Source organism: Pongo abelii, chromosome 19, assembly GCF_028885655.2.
Source record: "Pongo abelii isolate AG06213 chromosome 19, NHGRI_mPonAbe1-v2.0_pri, whole genome shotgun sequence".
NCBI classification, from domain to species: Eukaryota; Metazoa; Chordata; class Mammalia; order Primates; family Hominidae; genus Pongo; species Pongo abelii.
The window spans coordinates 20,537,194-20,556,855 of NC_072004.2; the positions used below are offsets into that span (position 1 = coordinate 20,537,194).

Here is a 19,662-nt window from a genome sequence, read left to right on the forward strand (position 1 = left end):
ATTCATAAATTAGAAAGATTGGAGTCCCTTCCCATAACACTGTTAGCTGTGCCCTCTGGATGAAAGAAACACTGTTTTGAAAGCCACCATTTGTAGTGAGCCCCATCATTACCAGTTTTTTCCAAGCAGCACTAGGAGCAGCTTGGCCAAGTGGCCTTGGGAGGAAATGCTCAGGGCTGAAAGGAGGGAGATTGGAGCCTGCCAGGTCAGTGGGGCACTTCCTCCTCTGTTCCAGACACACAAAGCAGCCACCTGGTCTGAGGAGGGCTTACAGCCTGCTGATTCAGAAGACCTTGGCTGGCTGGAGCCCTCTCTCTGTACTCCCGCCCACAGCCTGGGCTGGGACAGAGGCTGTCTTCTGCCCTGGCAGCAGCAGGTGGTGCTACTGGCTTCTTGGTGACCTCTGCACAGCTCAGTTCTTCTGTGACGCACCCCCCCGCGTTGTGACTGCCTCCCTGTGCACATGAATATTCATCTGTGAGGCTCGGGATGCGCCAGGCTGGCGGGTGGGAGGCGACCGGGACACAGGCTCCCTGTGAATGGGCCCCACAGAGGAAGAGGCCGGAAACTGCTTGATCTTTCAAACCTTGATTCCATCTTCATTTCCTCTCATTCACTTGAGTTTTCAACAAGCACTTACTGATTGGGTATGTGGCATGGCCTGGACCCTGCCGAGGACGTGGAGAGGGAGAGCACAGAGAGAAGCCTTGCAGCGGATCTACTGTCCATTCATAGAGGGGGAGCATGCCCATCGCCTCCCCGAGCCAGCAGGCGTTCCCTGAGGGTACACCTGGCCCTCAGGGAATGCTTGTGACTTTGTGACTTTGTCTCCAAGTCACGTTTCAAGAAAGCAAGGTGCCACAGTGTGTGGCCTTCCATGACTCCCCCGCACACAGCAAAGAAGGAGGTCACACTGGCCATGGGACTGTGTATGTGTCTGGGGGGCTTTGCCCATTTGTATAGTTTGAATTCAGCGCAGCAGTTTGCAGTGTCCTGTACACACACAGGTCCCCAGTGTCACTTACAGAATGCAAACTAGACAGAGCCCACCCATGCCAAACAGCTTGTCCATGATTACCTGGATGATTTGGAGGTGGTCAGGGTTTGATCCAAGCACAGAGTTCACTCTATGTTCAAAAGCTGTCTGAGCTGTGACCAACTTTGTCTGTGAGGGCTATAACAGTAGAGGGTTCTTGGCTGGACACGGTGGCTCACGCCTGTAATCCCAGAATTTTGGGAGGCCGAGGCGGGCAGATCACGAGGTCAAGAGATGGAGACCATCCTTGGCCAACATGGTGAAACCCCATCTCTACTAAAAATACAAAAATTAGCCGGGCGTAGTGGTGGGCACTTGTAATCCCAGCTTCCTGGGAGGCTGAGGCAGGAGAATCGCTTGAACCCGGGAGGCAGAGGTTGCAGTGAGCTGAGATCACACCACTGCACTCCAGTGTGGGCAACAGAGCGAGACTCCATCTCAAAAAAAGAAAAAAAGTAGGGGGTTCTTTCTGAGCCAAAACTTGTTAAACGTTTCAACATTGTGCGTGATACAGTTGCAGAGTTTTAAAATTCTTAGCAGTGCTGTTGTTTGTTATTTTAATAGCAGATTCTAAAGGGGAAGCAGGGCCCATAAGAGCTAACTGGAGGTGTCAGAAGAGTCTCTGGAATAGTTTCAGGTGGCATTCCGCTGGAGTGTGGGGTTCTCACGTGGAAGCCTGGCCCATGAGTCCTGGATGGTGGGTCAGCGTGCTGCTGGCTCATGGAGAGTGCTTCAGAACCCGTGCAGTGGAGACACTGCACATATTGCAGAGTTCACGGTAGAAAGAATTCTTCCATAAATGTTGGCTGGGCATGGTGTCTCACGCCTGTAATCACAGCACTTTAGGAGTCCAAGTTTGGCAGATCACAGGAGGCCAAGAGTTCGAGACCAGCCTGGCCAACATGGTGAAACCCCGTCTCTACTAAAAATACAAAAAATTAGCCAGGTGTGGTGGTGTGTGCCTGTAATCCCAGCTACTTGGGAAGCTGAGGCATGAGAATCACTTGAACCCGGGAGGCAGAGATTGCAGTGAGCCAAGACCATGCCACTGCACTCCAGCCTGGGCAACAGTGAGACCCTGTCTCAAAAAAAAAAAAAAATTTTTCCATAAATGTTAAAATGCCTTGTGTTAACTCTTAAAGATATAAACCTATTAGTTTAAACTGTGTTTAGAACCTCACTGTCTGAGAGTACGTCTAGATGGAAGGACAGATTCTACTTTTTAAATTTTTTTTTTGAGACGGAGTCTCGTTTTGTCACCCAGGCTGGAGTGCAGTGGCGCGATCTCGGCTCACTGCAACCTCCGCCTCCCAGGTTCAAGCGATTCTTCTGACTCAGCCTCAGCCTCCCGAGTAGCTGAGATTATAGGCGAGTGCCACTACGCCCAGCTAATTTTTTTGTATTTTTAGTAGAGACGGGGTTTCACCATATTGGCCAGGCTGGTCTTGAACTCCTGACCTCGTGACCCACCTGCCTTGGCCTGCCAAAGTGCTAGGATTACAGGCGTGAGCCACTGTGCCTGCCCCCTCCCCCCCCCTTTTTTTTTTTTTTTTTTTTTTTTTGAGATAGAGTCTCCCTCTGTTGCCCAGGCTGGAATGCAGTGGTATGATCTGGGCTCACTGCAACCTCCGCCCCCCGGGTTCAAGCAGTTCTCCTGCCTCAGCCTCCCAAGTAGCTGGGACTGCAGGCATCTGCCACCACGCCCAGCTAATTTTTCTATTTTTATTAGGGACAGGATTAGTGACCAGGCTGGTGAAATCCTGACCTTGATCCGCCAGCCTCGGCCTCCCCAAGTGTTGGGATTACAGGCGTGAGCAGCGCTGGGATTACACCATGCCCGGCGACAGAGTCCACTTTTGCAGGGAGCCTGGGTGTGCAGTGGCTGAGGCCAGAAAGGCGAAGCCTGAGAGACCTGGGGCTCGGAGCAGAGCTCAGAGACTCCTCTCTGGTGAGGGCCTCTGCAGGGGCTCAGGCATCCTGGATTCCCTTAAATGCCTAATCTTTACATTGTGTCTCATTGTCTGCCTGGCAAACTCTTATGTGTTTTTGAAATCATGGCTCAGACATCCCTACTCAGGGGATGTGGTCACCCCGTCCTCACGCCTGCCTCTTGCCCTCTCGCCATTGATGCCTGCCTGTGACCCGCATGCTGGCTGTAGCGGCTGTCTGTTTCTCTATCTCAGAGGGAGGGGCCATCCTGGGGCCAGGCCTGGGGACTGCTGACCAAATGTTGCTTGGATAGAACAAGGTGACTATGGGAGGCCAGAGCTTGTCTCCACCACGCATCTGCCCACTCAGGCCTGTGAGTCTGAGCTGGGCCCTCACATGGGGCCTCATTTTTGGGGAGGGCTTGGTGAGAGGTCTGGGTGCACCCAGAGCTCAGTGTTTCTTATGCATCCTGGCTGCCCATTTGAGTCATCTCAGTAGCTTCTAAAAATCCAAATGCTCAGGCCCACCCTGGAATCTGTGTGTATGCAGAGGACAGCATCAGTATTTTACTAAAATCCCTAAGAGCTTCCCAAGAAGAACCATGGTTGAGAACCACTAGTCTGGTGCCCCCTGGCCCAGGGTGCATGAATACCACTCAGTCTAAGACACTTGAAAGCTCCATGTCTTAGATAATCAGGATGGAGATTATGGGCCCACTCTAATCTGGTTGTGTTTCTGAGCCCCTGAAGTGGACATTTATCCAGAACCTGTTAGAAGTGGTCACTGAACTCCAGTGTGCAGAGATGCAGATAAACTGCAAAGTCCCTGCCAGCCTGAGGTCCTGTGGGTCCCTTGATCTTTGTGACCTCTCTTCAATCCCTAGTTAGTGATGGAGTGCACCCTCTGTGTGTCAGGCTTGGATCTCGGGGACGGGGAGCAAAGCAGACCCAGCCCATGTTCTCATGGAGCACATGCTTTGGCAAGGGGGACAGATGCAGTCTCACATGCATACAAGCGGCATGAGTGCCCTGAGAGGGGTTTTGAGCTGGGTTTAGAGTGGGAACTGCATGGCGGGCTGGCATGGAGGCTGCAGAGTGGGGGCCGGGCTTTCCCAGCAAGTGCCCCACATACAGTGTGTCAGGGGAGCCAGTTTGGTCGAGATATGATGCTGCCCTCAGCTTGACCCAGTGGCTAGGAGGTGACCACCAAGACTCAGACCCCCTTTGCTGTGTTGTTCACCTCAGAAGCTCAAGCCTTTGCTCTGGCAAGCACAGTGGCTGCCTCTGGTGCCCACCTCATAGTCCCAGTTAACACAGCCCAGGGAATAGAGAGAGCGGATTTCTCTGTAGCTCCAGTACCATTTCTGGGATTTAGGGATGGGGGACTAGAGTTGGGGACACTTTGCAGATTGATTTTAACCAGTGAGAACCCTTTTCTGTTGCCAGGGCAGGATCTGTCCCTTTCGAGACTGACTGGAAGTGGGTGAGGGGAGAATTCTCCCAAGGAGAAACAGGGCATCCTTGCAGGAGAAAGCGGGAGTGGGGGCTGCAAGTAACCGGGGCATGTCCCCTGACAGAGGCAAGTGGGAAGGGATAGTAGCTGGGGAGTGAGATAGTGTGCAGGGGAGATGATGCACGGTCAGGGCTGCAGGGAAAGCGAGGCTCCAGTCTGTGTCATCCAGGCACAGCTGGGCTGCTGAGCATGGGCAGTGAGGAAGGCATGTTGACTCCCCCAGGCTCCACAGGGGGTCAGAATCAGCTTAGCACTGGGCCTCAGGTCTCCTGTGTCCTCTGTGTTGTGTCACGGCAGTCCTGAAGTCACACCACAGCTCTTCGGCTTGCAGTCAGCTCTCTCCCTGATTTGTCATTTCCACCATGCCACTTACCTCCAGCTGGGACAGAGAGCTGAGGACCCACAAGGTGTCCTGTTGCAGGGGGTTAGAGTGAGGGCTTGTCTCTACAGTGTGATTCCAGCGGGGCAGATTTAGTTTCCTGATCGCCCCTTCCCCGTGTCGAGCAGAGGTGGACCTGGCAAGGGCAGCTTCAGTCCTGGGGGAGGACGATCTGCATGAGACACTGGAAGATGAGGAGTGAAGTGTCAGAAGGAGCTTCTGGATGGAAACAGTTATTTCTGTAGCCTCTAGAAGGTTGTGGGTTCTGGGGCAGTAGCAGGAGAAGCCCTAAGTCCAAACAGGAGTGGACAGGCCATGAGGAAACGAAAGGCACAAGTGTCCATGGGATGTTGAGAACAAAGCTTGCAGATTGACATCTGCTTTGGCCTGGCCAGGCCCCCATCACTGGGGCAAGCTTGGGAAGGAGTGAAGGCAGCACTCTCCTCCTCTCCCTCCTTGTGCTGCTACAGCTAGCCAGTAGCTGATCCTGGCCAAAAGTGAAAAAGGCCGCCAAGATAGTGGCTGGTGGGCCAGGTGCAGTGTCTCATTGCGCCTGGCCAATAATACATTTTTACGTAAGAATTTGTGGGACAACTGAAGCCTGTGAGACCAGCCTGGGCAACATAGGGAGACCCCATCTTTACAAAAAATAAAAAATCAGCCAAGCATGGGGGTGTGTGCCTGTGGTCCCAGCTACTTGGGAGGCAGATGTGGGAGGATCACTTGAGCCTAGGAGGTTGAAGCTGCAGTGAGCTGTGATTGCACCACTGCACTCCAGCCTAGGTGACAGAGCAAGAACCTGTCTCTAAAAAAAAAAAAAAAAAAAAAAAAAAAAAAAAAAAAAAAAAAAAAAAGATAGTGGCTGGTGTGGCTTAATAGGCCCTTACTAAAGCTATTCAGCATTTCAGAGACAAGAAGGCATGAAGCTGCATGTAGGATGCCTAGCAGTTGGTTCATCTTTTTGAAAGCCAAGGAGTCTCCTCTTCACCTGTCCATCCTTGAGCAGTAGAGCTGGGGCTTTTAAGAGAAGCATTTGTAGAATTGAGAGTAGGAATGAGGGAAGAGACTAGTTGTCTCAGAGGCTCAGGGGAGCATTCCCTGGTCTTCTGAGATTGACACATCACTGCCACCTTCTGCTGCCTTTCTCTAGGCCTCAGAGCTCAGCCAGGCTGTCACAAGCTTGCTGGGTGCCACCCTCATGTCTGGTGCCAGGGCTGAAGGTAGCCCTTACCCCAGGGAGTTTACAGTGCATGAGAGACTCATAGTTAAATAATAGTTATGGTGCTGTATGATAAGTGATCTAAAAGAAAGTCAAGGGGAGGATTCCAGAGGAGTCAGAGAAGGCAGGAAAAGAAAATAAGAGGGCCGGAGAGGCCCAGAAGATGCCAGGCATTTGGGAAGCAGTTGGGAATCAGTGTGGCTGGGGGTAAACATGGGAGCAGAGTGAGGATACCTAACACATATCTGTTTGGAGTTCCAGAAGAGCTAATATTTGAAAGATGACAGGGTTTTCAAGAATTTTGGAAAGATGCTACTTCTCAGATCCAGGGAGTCTGGTGAATCCTAAGCAAGATAAATCAAAGAAATCCCCACCTAGACATATCATCAGGACACTGCAGAACACCAGAGAAAGAAAATACCTTAAATAAACCTACAGATTACAGGCCATTCATTACAAAGAAATGGCAACTAAATGGATAGCTAACTTATTGACAGCAATTGTAGATGTCTGAGTGGCATAGTGTCTTCAGTGTGCTGCAAGAAAAACACAGTCAACCTAGAAAGCCATTGCTAGCAAAATCATCTTTCTTCCAAGAATTGATAATTTTTTAAAAAAAGATATTTTAAGTTTGGAAACAACAGCAACAAAAACTGCCAACCCCCAGAATTCTGTATTCAGTGAAAGTGTTCTTGAAGAGTAAAGGTGAAAGGATGACATCTGTTAATAAAACACTAAGAGAATTTGTTGCCAGCACATCTGTACCACAGAAATGCTAAGAGAAGTTCTTCAGGCTGACAGGAGAGAAAACCAGATGGAAACTCGGATCTTCAGGACAGAATGAAGAGCATCGGAAATGGGAAATAATTTGGGAGAACATTTCAGAAGTAATAAGGATATAAGAAAATTTAAGTGGCACAATCCATAAGCTTGTGAATTTGTTGTTCCCAGCAATTGGAGAACACACATTCTTTGCAGTCACATGCAGAATACTTGGAAAAAATTGATGATGTCCTAGACAGAAAAGCTAGTCTCAACAAATTGCAAAAAATTGGTATCACATATAACACAATTTCTGATCACAGTACACTTAAGTAAAAAATCAGTTAAAAGGATAAGTAGAAAAACTTCATACACCTAAACGTTTAAGAACACTTCTAAATTCTTGAGTCACGGAAAAAATTATAATGAAAATCAGATATATTTAGAACCAAATTAAATATATATTTAGACAGAGTTTTGTTCTTGTTGCCCAGACTGGAGTGCGATGGCATGATCTCAGCTCACTGTAACCTCTGCCTCCCGGGTTCAAGCAATTCTCCTGCCTCAGCCTCCCGAGTAGCTGGGACTATGGGCATGTGCCACCATGCCCAGCTAATTTTGTATTTTTAGTAGAGATGAGGTTTCTCAATGTTGATCAGGCTGGTCTCGAACTCCCGACCTTAGGTGATCCACCCATCTCGGCCTCCCAAAGAGCTGGGATTACAGGCATGAGCCACCTCGCCTGGCCAGTAGTATATTTTTACATAAGAATTTGTGGGACAACTGAAGCAATAGTAAAATAAATTTATAGCTTTAAATGTTCACATTAGTAAAGAAGAAAGATACAATGAGGTTAGAATAGCATTACACTGACATAAAGTAAAAGGAAATTATAAGGATAAAGATAGAAATTAATGAAAAGAACATAAACACATAATAGTATCCATAAAGACAAGTCAGTAATTGAAAAGAGTAATAGACAAATTTCTGGCAAGAAATTTTTTTAAGAGGAAGGGCACAAACAGCATTAGGAATGAAACAGCATAACTGCCGGCACACTCAGGATTTAATGTTGGGTGAGAGGCTGACTCTTTGATCAGCTCTGTGCTTACAAATTCAAAAACTTAGATAAAATGGATAAAATTAAAAAGGAAACAGCAAAGCTAACTGAAGAATAATAAAAAACCTATAAATAGAAATCTATAATCATGGAAGGTATAGAATCGGTATTTAAAAATCCTCCCCTTCTGCAAATCCACCCAGAGGGCTTTGCTGGTAAGTACTAATAACAACATTCAAGAAACAATCCCACTTTCATACAAACTCCTTTAGAGAACAGGAAAATAAAGAATATTCATAATCATTGTATGAGACTAGCAGAAACCTAATGGCAACACCAGGCAAGGGCAGTGCAGTGAGAACAAACATTTCAGGCCAGTCTGGTTATGAATATAGATGTAAAAATCCTAAGGAAAGAAACAATTACAAAACCCAAGCCAGGGAAATATTTTAAAAGATGTACATTATGAAGTACTTTGTTTGCAAGAACCAACTCATTAGAAAATTTACAAATGTACCATATTAACAGATTAAAACAGAAAAAATGTGGTCATCTTAGAGGCAGAGACCATTTGATAAAATTCATTAGCCATTTATTTCCAAATTCTAGCAAACTTGGAATAATGGCAAACTTCCATAACCTGATAAAGGGCTTCTAAAAGGAAAAAAACCTATAGCTAACATTGAACTTAATAGTAAAATATTAAAAATTGATTCTGTAACATCAAGAGCAAGACAAGGATACCGACTACCAGCACTTCTATTTGATGATTTAACTGGTGATCCTAGCCAATGCAGTAAGACAAGAAAAAGAAAAAGTATAAAGGACTAGAAAGAAGACACTAAATAGTCATCATTTGCAGGTGATGGGATTGTACATCGAATATGAAAAAATTTCTACAGATAAGTTATTAGAATTAAGAGTTATTTGAATTATTATTAGAATCAATAATTGGAGTGACTTCTAATTAATAGTTTAGCAAGATTGCTGGGTACAAAAGAGTATACAAAAGTTTCTCTGCATAACAATAAATAGATTTCTATGAAAAGTTTAAAAGATACTAGTTCCTAGGAATAATGCTTAGTTCCTAGGAATAAATCTTACAAAAGTTGTACAAATCTCTGTGGGAGATAAAGGGTAAAAATTAAAAAGATTAAACTTTACCAAAAGATATTAAAACTTAAGCAAATGCAGAGATAACCATGTGATCTTGGTTTGGAAAACTCACTATTGTAATGATAACGCTTCTCCCCAAATTGATCTGGGATGCAATGCAATTCTGGCCAAAATCCCAAAAATATTTAATTTTTGTTTCTTCACTTTTGTTTTTTAACTTGACAAGATGATTTTGAGATGACTACAGAAGAGCAGAGGGCCAAGAATAGCCAAAACAAGATTGTGATTTGCTGTATCAGATATCAAGAATTCTCATAACAGTGTTTGTGAGGATAATTAAGAAGGTGCAAGTGGCCAGGCACGGTGGCTCACGTCTGTAATCCCAGCACTTTGGGAGGCCAAGGCGGGCGGATCACAAGGTCAGGAGATCGAGACCATCCTGACTAACACAGTGAAACCCCGTCTCTACTAAAAAATAAAAAAAATTAGCTGGGTGTGGTGGTGGGCGCCTGTAGTCCCAGCTACTCGGCGGGGCTGAGTCAGGAGAATGGCATGAACCCGGGAGGTGGAGCTTGCAGTTAGCCATGATCGCACCACTGCACTCCAGCCTGGGCGACAGAGCGAGACTCCGTCTCAAAAAAAAAAAAAAAAAAGTGCAAGGACGGAAATAGGTAAATGTAGAGAGCCCAGTAATAAGCCCACAAAGACTTGACTTACAACAGAGGAGGCCCTGCATACCATGCCGTAAGGAGTGGATGGACTCTAGTCCATGCTGCTGGGATGAGTCAAGAAGAAGGTAACCATAAGGGACGATCGATAAAAGACTCAAATTGGCACCTCATAGGAGAGGAATCATGAGTGATCCATGAGTATATGAAAAGATGCACAGCCTCATTAAAGAACAGGGAAATGCGTATCAAAACCACAGTCAAATAACTTTTCAGCCCACCAGATTGGCACACATGGGAAAGTAAGCTAATACTAAGCATCAGAGAGGTTATGAGGCAACTCCTGGGGCAGCAAGACTGGCACCCACTGCTGGATGGAACATAAACTCGTGCCACCGTGTGGAAATAGTTGTAGCATTCCTCGGTGAAGACAGAGGTACCCATGACCCAGCAACTCGTGTATACATGTGAACAAGAACAAGCAGCAAAACCAAATTAGTATCCTTCAACAGAGGAATCATGACTTTTTTTTCATAGAATGGAACAAAACAAATTCCAGCTCCACCTCAACACAGATGACTCTCTCAAATAAAATGTGGAGTAAACAAAGCCAGCCACAAAGGAATGTGTACAGAATGCTTCTATTCATATAAAGTTCGGAAAATAGGGACTTGGCATGGTGGCTCACACCTATATTGCTAGCACTTTGGGAGACTGAGGCAGGAGGATTGCTTGAGCCCAGGAGTTTGAGACCAGACTGGGCAACACGGTGAGACCCCATCTCGACGAAAATTAGAAAAAAAATTAGCCGGGCGTGGTGACATGCCTGTAGTCCCAGCTACTTGGGAGGCGGAGGTGGGAGGATCGCTTGAGCATGGGAGGTGGAGGTGCAGTGAGCTGTGATTGCACCACGGCACTCCAGTCTGGGTGACAGAGTGAGACCCTATCTGATAAATAAATGAATACACACACATATTTAGACACACATACATATACATAATATATATGTGTGTGTGTATTCAGAAAGTAGGCACAACTAACTAAAGGTATCCCTACAAGATAAACTAGAAGGAGAAACGAGAAAGGCTAATAAACAGTTCATAATGGTTGGGGTAGGAATGTCATTAGGGAGGCACTTTCTGGTCCCTGAGAGGTGGCAGTGGTGTCTGAACACTTGCGGTGCTCCGCAAGAAGGAAGAAGATGTTGGTTTTATATGTACTCATGTATACACAAATCTGTGTCTATACATAAAGATGCACATCACGGCATTGACACTTAACATTAGATGCACTCAGATGTTTTAGATAGTTTTTTTGTGTGTTTTTTCTTTTTTTTATAGTTTTTTATTTTTATTTTTTTCTCTGTTCTTTTTTTTAAAGCCAGTTGTGACCCACTAAATTGATTTTGTCACTCCCTGTTTGAAAGTGTTTTATTGCCTAAGTTGAGTGGTAAGTATGTAGCTGTTTGTTTTATTCCTTTTTATACAGGACTCATCCATTTTATGTATGCTTCTGTCAGAAAGCAGAAACCACTCAAAGCACATGGGGAGAGGATGCCTCTGGGCCGAGCTGGGAGGGCTGCTTGGGGCCCCTTGTCTAGGGAGGGAGCCTGGATTCTGTGGGGAGATAGGTTTGTTTCAGATAGTCCATCGAAGTGGGGTTGAGCTCAGGAGCCCTTTGCAAGCCCCCTGTATGGTGGGGAGCTTGGAGAGAACCTCTTTCAGCTGCTTCCTCTGGTCATTACCAGAGGACAGGGGGAGGTTATCCTGGGACATCCTGGCCTAGCATGCTTCCTTCCCAGGGTTGTTGGCCCTGGGCCCCAGCTGTGTCCCTCTTTGCTGGCATGGGACAGTACCCTTTCGATGGCTGTCTCACCTGGCACAGGGCACAGACCCTGGTGTGGCTGGCGGTATCCTTTTCCCTTCTCACCCCAGCTGCCCAGACCCTCTTAAGGCATTTCTGAGCCGTGACCCTGCCTTCCAACAGGTACCAAGCCAGCTGCCTCCATTGACCCATGGGGGGTGCCCACTGGAGCCAGCACACAATCTGTCCCCAAGAACTCGGACCCTTGGGCAGTTTCACAGCAGCCTGCCTCCAGTGCTGGGAAAACAGCTGCTGACGCATGGGGCGCAGTCTCCACTACCAAGCCCGTGTCTGTCTCTGGTGAGCCCTTCACTCACCCACTTTCCTGCCTGGCCTCTGAGCGCTCATGGGCCCTGCAGCCGCTCCTGGCTCCTAGGCATCAGCCCTCTTGCTTTGCTTGCATTTGCTCCCCTCCTCCCCCTTAGCCTTTGTTCCTGATCCCCAGATCCCAGGTGCCCCAGTGTGAGAGTGAGTGCGAGTTCCCAGTCTTTGTGCGCTGGTACCTCCCTCCAAATTGAGGGGGCTTCCAACTGGGTGTTGAGAGAGGAGACTGCCCTGGGCCCACAGCCTGTGGGTCCTGTCCTCACCCCTAGGGGGCTGGGCAGGCTGGCCTCCAGGCACTCCTTCTGGTGACTTCCTATAGACCCTCATCCAAGCAACCAGACCCAGCTTGATGCACCTCCACCACTGCCAGCACCCCTTTCCTTTTTGGGGTGGGGGTGGTAGAAGCAGTAGCAGGTGGGCATCCCACACCCTGTCCTGGGAGGCCAGGCTCCCTGTCTCCCCTCCCAGCGTGCTGGTGACCCCAGGCTGTCTTGCCTCTTTGGCTCTCAGCATTCTCCTCCATGAGGCAGGGTAAGCGGGGAGAGGCCCCTGTTGCCAGCTCATCCTGAGGGTGTGCACTGGGCAGTGGAGTTGCCATGAAGTCCTGTGAGATGCCCCCAGTCACTGGCCTCTGTGTCCACCCAGGGTCCTTTGAGCTCTTCAGTAATCTGAATGGTACAATTAAAGACGACTTTTCTGAATTTGACAACCTTCGGACTTCAAAAAAAACAGGTATGTACAGGTGATGAGGGTTTCCATAATCCTCCTTGCATTTGACCAGCTCAGTTATTGCAGAAATAATAATCAGCTTTCAAAACCCTTCAATTTCCTGCATTTTCTTTGTATTTTGATCTTGGGAGCCTGAAGCTTCTAATTCTAAGAATTCATGCATCAATAGTTAAAAATCACAAGGTAGAGTCCCCCAGGACTATGTCTCCAGGTTAGGATCCCCAAGGCTTCCTGCAGATTCCACAGCCCCGTCCTCCTCAGCTCAGAGTGGGCCTCACCTCTGGCCTGATCCAGCTTTCCATTCACCCTCCTCCTGCCAATTTCCACTCCTCAGAGGGCCTCCTTTTCCCAGACAGCCACCTTTGGGCATCAGTAGGGCCAGCCTCTGCCCTGTGTTGTCACCTCCCAGGTGACCGCTCCAGCCCAGCAGACCCACAGTCCAGTCTCCAGACCTGTTTTCCTTCCCTGTGTGCCTCTGGGATGGGAGGATATCAGGTGGATGCAGAAGGAAGGGGCCAGTGGGCCAAGATGGGCCTGGAGGGGTGGAGGGAGAAGGCCTGGGATGCATTCTTCACACACCCTGTTTGAACTGGGGTGTAACAGCCTCTGTCCATCTCTGGGCCACATCTGCCAGCCACGCATGGCAACTTCTCTCTTTTTTTCTTTCCTGTCTTGGCTTCTGCTGCTTGCCTCCCCCAATTTCCCTACCACTTCTCTCCCAGTCTCTTCTTTTTATCCCTTCTCTTTTATCCCTCCCTACCAACTGTAGCCACAAGCCTGGCTAGGCCCTGGTATGAGGTACAAGCAGCCTGGCACCGTTGACCGTGCTCGACCCCCTTGACCTCCTCTAACCCCTCTCAGTTCAAGAGCTCCCAGCCGGGAGACCAGAGGCAGCTTTGAGAATGTGCTGCTTTTTTGGGTCTTTCCTTTGCTGCATTAATAAGATTCCATGTGTCTTCTCTGTAGGCCAAAGTATAGCCTAACCTGTCCTTGACTCCCGCTCTGTGCCTCAGTGAGAAGGCAGCTTGGCCATTGTTACATGTCAGCTTTTGAAACATTTATCCTCTGCCGGTGCAGTGGCTCACACCTGCAATCCCAGCACTTTGGGAGGGCCAGCGTGGGAGGGTTGCTTAAGCCCAGGAGTTTCAGACCAGCCTAGGCAACATAGTGAGACCTCCGTCTCTACAAAAAAATTACAAAAATTAGCCAGATGTGGTCGTGTGCACCTGCCTGTGGTCCCAGCTACTCAAGAGGCTAAGGCGGGAGGATCCCTTGAGCCCAGGAGATGGAGACTGCAGTGAGCTTTGATTGCCCAGGCTGGAGTGCACTGGCGTTACTGCTGTTTTGTTTTTTTGTTTTGTTTTGAGTCTTTTTTGCTCAGCTCGTATTGTCAAATAGAGTTGTCCTGCCCCTTGCCTCAACTTTTATGGATTAACAGATTGAAAACATTTTCTCGTGACTTTAAAACTTGTAAAAATACTTTGTTGCTATGTAATCTCTCTTTATATGGCTCAGCAATAATTCATTAATTTGGGGGAGGACATTTTAGGTTGATTTCAGGTTTTGCTACTGTAAATGATGCTGTTGTGAAGCTCTTTGTGCTTACAACCCTGTTCACATTTTACATTATTTGCTTAGACCAGATTCCTAGAAATGGGGTTACTGAGTGAGAGAATGACTGTTGTTAAGAACTCCTGTACCATGAAACATCCCGTCGTGGCAATCACATTGCTACCGGCCTGTCTCAGCACAGCCTGTGTCGCCTCTATGGGCTGAATTTTAAAAGAAACAATTTGCTTTCTTTTTACTATCAAGAAGTTCATGTTTATTGTGGAAAATTTAGTAAATGGAAAATGTAAGGAAAAAAAAAAAAAGTAAATTGCCCATGCCTAGCTTCCAACCCAAAATGACATCTTGGTATTCTGGAGGAATGAGCTATACACACTCTTTTGTAACCTGCTTTAGTATTTTGATAAAGCTTTCTTTGCTTATCATTAGGTAGTCTTCTGTTCCTGCATTCTGGTGTTTGGTTATGTGGACACTTGATTTATCTAACCCAGCCCATGACTGGCTGTGTGTCGTCACGTGGCGCTGTCAGGCAGGCATGTCCCCAGGAGGCCATGTTTTGTGTTAAGTACACAGTCTTAGGCTCTCCCTGCCACACTCACGCTGCCATATGTGTCCTTGTCTTGTAGCCGAATCTGTGACCTCTCTGCCATCCCATAACAATGGAACTACCAGCCCTGACCCCTTTGAGTCTCAACCCCTGACCGTCGCCTCAAGCAAGCCCAGCAGTGCCCGGAAAACACCTGAGTCCTTCCTGGGCCCCAATGCGGCCCTGGTGAACCTGGACTCACTGGTGACAAGGCCTGCCCCACCGGCCCAGTCCCTCAACCCTTTCCTGGCACCAGGTAGGCTCTCATCCCAGGCTTCATCCATTGCCTGCTGTGCCTGGGAATGAGTATGCAGCAGGCCTCTTGGGGGCTCTTCCCACTGTGTGACGGGGAAGGGGTGGGACTAGCTGGAAACTCTAGATGATTACATATGCCCTCGCCAGTGCTGCATGGGGTGGGGTGTGGAAGCTGTTAACAGTTATGTGGGGAGGGTATGGGTAGGAAATAGCTCCCCTCCTCTCAGTTGAGACTACCAAGCAGAAGCTGTCCCTGACTTGGTGCCCCCCGGTTGTGAGACCCTCGAGGGAGTATCAGTTCTAAGACAGATGGGGTAGGGTGGGCTGCTGGGGGTGAGGAAGAGCCAGGGTTTGGCGTGTAGCATTCCTCTCTTGGGAAAAATGTAACTTAGCCCTTGGGTACAAGTCTTCCTCCAGGTCCCTTGCTTCCACTTCTGGTGCCAGAGTCTGCCCCCTGTCCTCAGGGCTCCATGTTGGCTGCTGGACAAGCCCCCAGCTGTTCAATTGGGTATCCAGGGCCATTATGGCCTGGTCCCACCCTCCTCTTCCCTTTCTGTGTGTATGAAACCCTTGTGACATCCAGCCCCTTGGTGCCCCTCAGCCTGTAGAGCCCTTCCTTAAGCCCAGGCTGTTACACACTCAGTTTCCCCTGCCTGGAATGTCCTCCCTCCTCTTCCCTAATGAAAGCATCTTACTCATCCTTTGACACCTAGCTCAGATGACCCCCTTCTAGGAAGTCCCCCCAGCCCCCTTCCTCACGGGTTTCCCCAAGGCCTTGGGCTTCCCCCAGGGCAGGAATGTGTCACCCTCAGGTGTTCAGCCCCAGACTGGCCCCACCATGTAGGGATCTGAGGATCTTGGGCCACCGTCCCTGACAGTACCTTGCAGAGGAGAATGACCACTGAACTTACAGAGGCTGAGGTTGGGGACCCTTGGGCAGAGGTGAGGTGTGTGGAGTTCCTGGGTCCTGGCCAATCCTGAGGTCCTGAGATGGGTGAGGACATGGCTGCCCCCAGGGGAGGTGGTTCCCCGGGTGGAACTAGATTAGCTTCCAGGCTCCTCAGCCAGCCAGGAGTCTGTGTCTGCCCCAGGAGGCCTTATGCCTCTTCTGCCCAGAGAGCCCTTGAAGGCCCTGCAGGAGCTCCAGTGGTCATCTGTATCTGTCAGCTCTTGGTGGGCACCTGGCTGGAGGCCTGAGGCAGCTTTGTTGGCTGCACACCAGTCATGGTCCCTGGGGGCTGCAGCCAAGATGGAGGAGGTTTGGGCAACTCTGCTGGACATACAGGGCCATTCTCCAGGCCACACAGGGTAGGGCCAGGCTGCATGGGAGAGTTGGTGCCGGCAGCGCACACACTTTTGCAAAGAAAAGACTTTCTGGTGTGAGGTAAATTCTGGAGACACTGGGAAAGACAAGGCTGCATCAGCTTCTTGACTGCAGGATTTCTAGCCTTCGCGGGCACTGCCACATGAGCCACACACTGCCAGTCCCATGTCCCCTTCAGCAAACAAAATGAGGGAGCAGTGGCAGCTGATGGTTGGTGAAGGTGTCCTGGGTGCCAGCCCTGCAGAGGAGCCAGGGTGCTCCGAGATGGGTGTGTTCCTGGCACGGCCTTGTTCAGCTTTGTAATGCTAGACAAATCACTTGGCTTCTCACAGCCTCAATCTCCTCATCCTTAAAGGGCAGATTCATGCAGTCAGCAGATATTTGCTAGTGTCTGCCATGGACTCGGCCGGCACTGTCACGGGCTCTGAGGGCACAGCAGGGACCAGAATACCCGCATGCAGTCCCTGACCTGGGAGCTCAGAAAGCCGCACCCTGACGGCTCAGCCTCTGCCCCTCCTTCTGTCTCCCCAGGTGCACCCGCCACCTCGGCCCCTGTTAACCCCTTCCAGGTGAACCAGCCCCAGCCGCTGACGCTGAACCAGCTTCGGGGGAGCCCAGTCCTGGGGACCAGCACATCCTTTGGGCCTGGCCCAGGAGTGGAGTCCATGGCTGTGGCCTCGATGACCTCCACGGCCCCACAGCCAGCTCTGGGGGCCAGTGGTTCCTCTCTGACACCACTGGGCCCTGCAACGATGAACATGGTGGGCAGTGTGGGTATCCCCCCATCGGCAGCCCAGGCCGCCGGCACAACCAACCCTTTCCTTCTCTAGTGCCTGGGCCTGGGACCTGCCCAGAGCACCTGTGCTGGAGGATGCCGAGCAGGGACTCTCGTCTGTGGGACGGGATCCAAGAGTTTGGGGATTTAGGGGTATTAGGGCTTTTCAGCTCCAGCTTCCTGATGAAAGGGCTGTCTTTACAGCCCCACCCCTCAGACCCTCGCCTTCCAAGGCAGGCCCCTCAGCCTGGCCTGCTCTCACCACCTCCTCCAAAGCACTCAGGTCCTGGCAGGGCTCCTCTGAGGCCTTGGATGAGGAGGTGGAGCCATCAGTGTTGCCCTTGCCCCCAGCCTCAGCCCGAGGGTCTCCAGGTTGTTGCCTGGCCCAGGACTTGGGACGGTGGCCTTGTCTTTGTCCTCCCCACCCCCCAGCCCTAGGGACACCCCAGGCAGTCCTGGGTGTGGACACGATGAAGCACCGGCTCCATAAGACACCTTTTGGGGAAGTGGTTGTGCATATTTTATTTTTCTTTGACTCGTGTGAGTTCAAAGTAAACACCACCACCGTGGACAACTCTTGAATTAAATCCACTAGAGCGAGCTTTAAAACTAATCTGAGCATAACCCCCAACGTGGCTCTATGCTTGTGTACCTTTGCACATATTTTGTTTAGTACAGTTTCATATTTGAGTTTGCAGAATTATCTAATAGTCTTTTTTTGGCTAATATTTTTATAACGTGGTTCTTATTTAACTGTCTAGTTTTGATAGAATTTACCAGGTCTGGCTGAATGAAGATATTGGCACGTGTCATTTTAGTGGTTTAAATCCTCTTATTTATGGTTTTAACTCTAAGAAAATTTTAAAAGGAAGAGATGTTTGGATGACAAAAAAAAATGCCTTATTGAAAAACTAAAGCAAATTCTTTATAGGAAGAAAATATGGGAATTTGATTACACATAGATGATGATGTTTATTTAAAAAGAAAACTACAACAGCAACAAAAAATCCTAGCCTCCAGTTGCCTTTTCCTTTCTTTAGCTCCTGTTTTTGGTGAATTACTAAACTGATTGACTTTCAGCCTTTTTGGCTAGATCCTGAGAGAGAGGCTATTTTTCTTACGAATATACCAACATCCTGAAAGTTAAAAGAAAAAAATCGAATGTATGAATGTGACTCACCAATTTTTATCAACTAATTCCTTTTTTTTATTAAAGGCATGCAGGGATTAACAGGACTTCTGTTTACAATGGAAATCTGAAATGGAAGAACCATCTTTAACCTTGTGTCTGTGATCTCCTCTGTCTTAATCCACGCTCAGGCTAAAGATGGGGATAATGTGGAAATGGCAGTTGTCCCGAGGGCGTGGGGCGGGGGGTGCTTCTGTGCCCACGGGTCCCTGGGCAACAGTCCCTAGGCTAAGACAGGGGTGGGGGGCTAAGGGACCAGGGCTGGCCCTGATCCACCTACCTGCTAACTCCAAACATTATTTTTAAGTTGGAGACCTAAAAATAATTCTCTTGTATTTTGGAGATGAAGAAAAAAGTCATTCACCTGGGATGGATTTTTAACAAACATGCACTAATATTACCTCCCTCTTCCAAACTCCTCCTGTCCTCACCTCACCCACCACTGTAAAAGTATTACATCATGCATTAAAGACCAGGAAAGACTTGCTTTTACCCAGGGAAGGGACAGTCCCCCAATCCTGTGTCTGGGCAGCTTGCCTGGTGGACGTTTCCGGCCCTTTTTCCACCATGGGAATTTCTCACCTCTAGCTCTAAGGGCAGCTGACCACCTGCCAGCCCCTCTCTGGTTCCAGAAGATTACCCTTCGCACTGGCACAGGAGAGATCTTAAATGGACTCTGGGCTGCTGGGACATGCAGGCTCCGAGTGGGGACTGCACCCACTTATGCTGTTCCTAAGGCCGCTCTCTCCAGTCCCAGGAGCCGTGTCTAGAGTTCCTGACCAGCCACCTTCTGCCAGAACTGCAGGCCTGCGGCTGGGCCTTAGGCTCCCGCTGCCATTCGGGTAAGCCGGTGGCTGGTCTTGTCTGCCGAGGGAAGGGTGGGGAGGTGCAGTGGGATGGGAGGCAGGATGCTTGCCCAGAAAGGTGCTTTCCTTCAGACGGTGCAGGGCCTGGGCCAGCCTTACAGGTCAGTAGACCAGACTCGACTACTTGGGGTCAGTGATTCTTTTATAACAAGAGCCCTTCATGATGCGACTTTGAGGCCCCAACATGACAGCCACTGGGCCACCAGGACCCAAGAAGACAGCCCCCCTGCCCCATCTTCTGGCACAGGCCATCCCGAGTGCATGTCCCTGTTGCCCACTGCACTGATCATGAAGCCACCGGCCACTGCCACGCGTGTTGCATCTGTGCCATCGTGCTCCCTCCTGATGGGCACCGTGGTGGAGGAAGTCACCCAGCTGTTTCTCAGTCCCAGAGGCCGGTGGCTGGTTTTGAACTTGTGTTGACTGTTGATACTTATTTACTGTATAAATATAATTTATCATTTGTACCATGATGCGGTTTCTGGCTGTGTCCTTCTCCCA

The 19,662-nt window shown here is 49.1% G+C and overlaps 1 protein-coding gene across 13 annotated transcripts in view; it reads left to right on the forward strand.

Moving 5' to 3' along the window:
- Positions 1-19,634, forward strand: part of EPN2 (epsin 2) — a 99,447-nt gene extending 79,813 nt beyond the window's left edge. For 12 of the 13 annotated variants that reach the window (XM_024241482.3, XM_054535118.2, XM_063717839.1 and 9 more), the window contains 4 exons: positions 11,668-11,844; positions 12,514-12,600; positions 14,793-15,008; positions 16,863-19,634. In XM_024241482.3, the coding sequence (XP_024097250.1) occupies positions 11,668-11,844; positions 12,514-12,600; positions 14,793-15,008; positions 16,863-17,161 (779 nt within the window). In that variant the 3' untranslated portion in view covers positions 17,162-19,634. The remainder of the gene's footprint in view (positions 1-11,667; positions 11,845-12,513; positions 12,601-14,792; positions 15,009-16,862) is intronic. The other variant, NM_001131707.1, reaches the window with a different exon arrangement.
- The last annotated feature ends 28 nt before the right edge of the window (positions 19,635-19,662 follow it).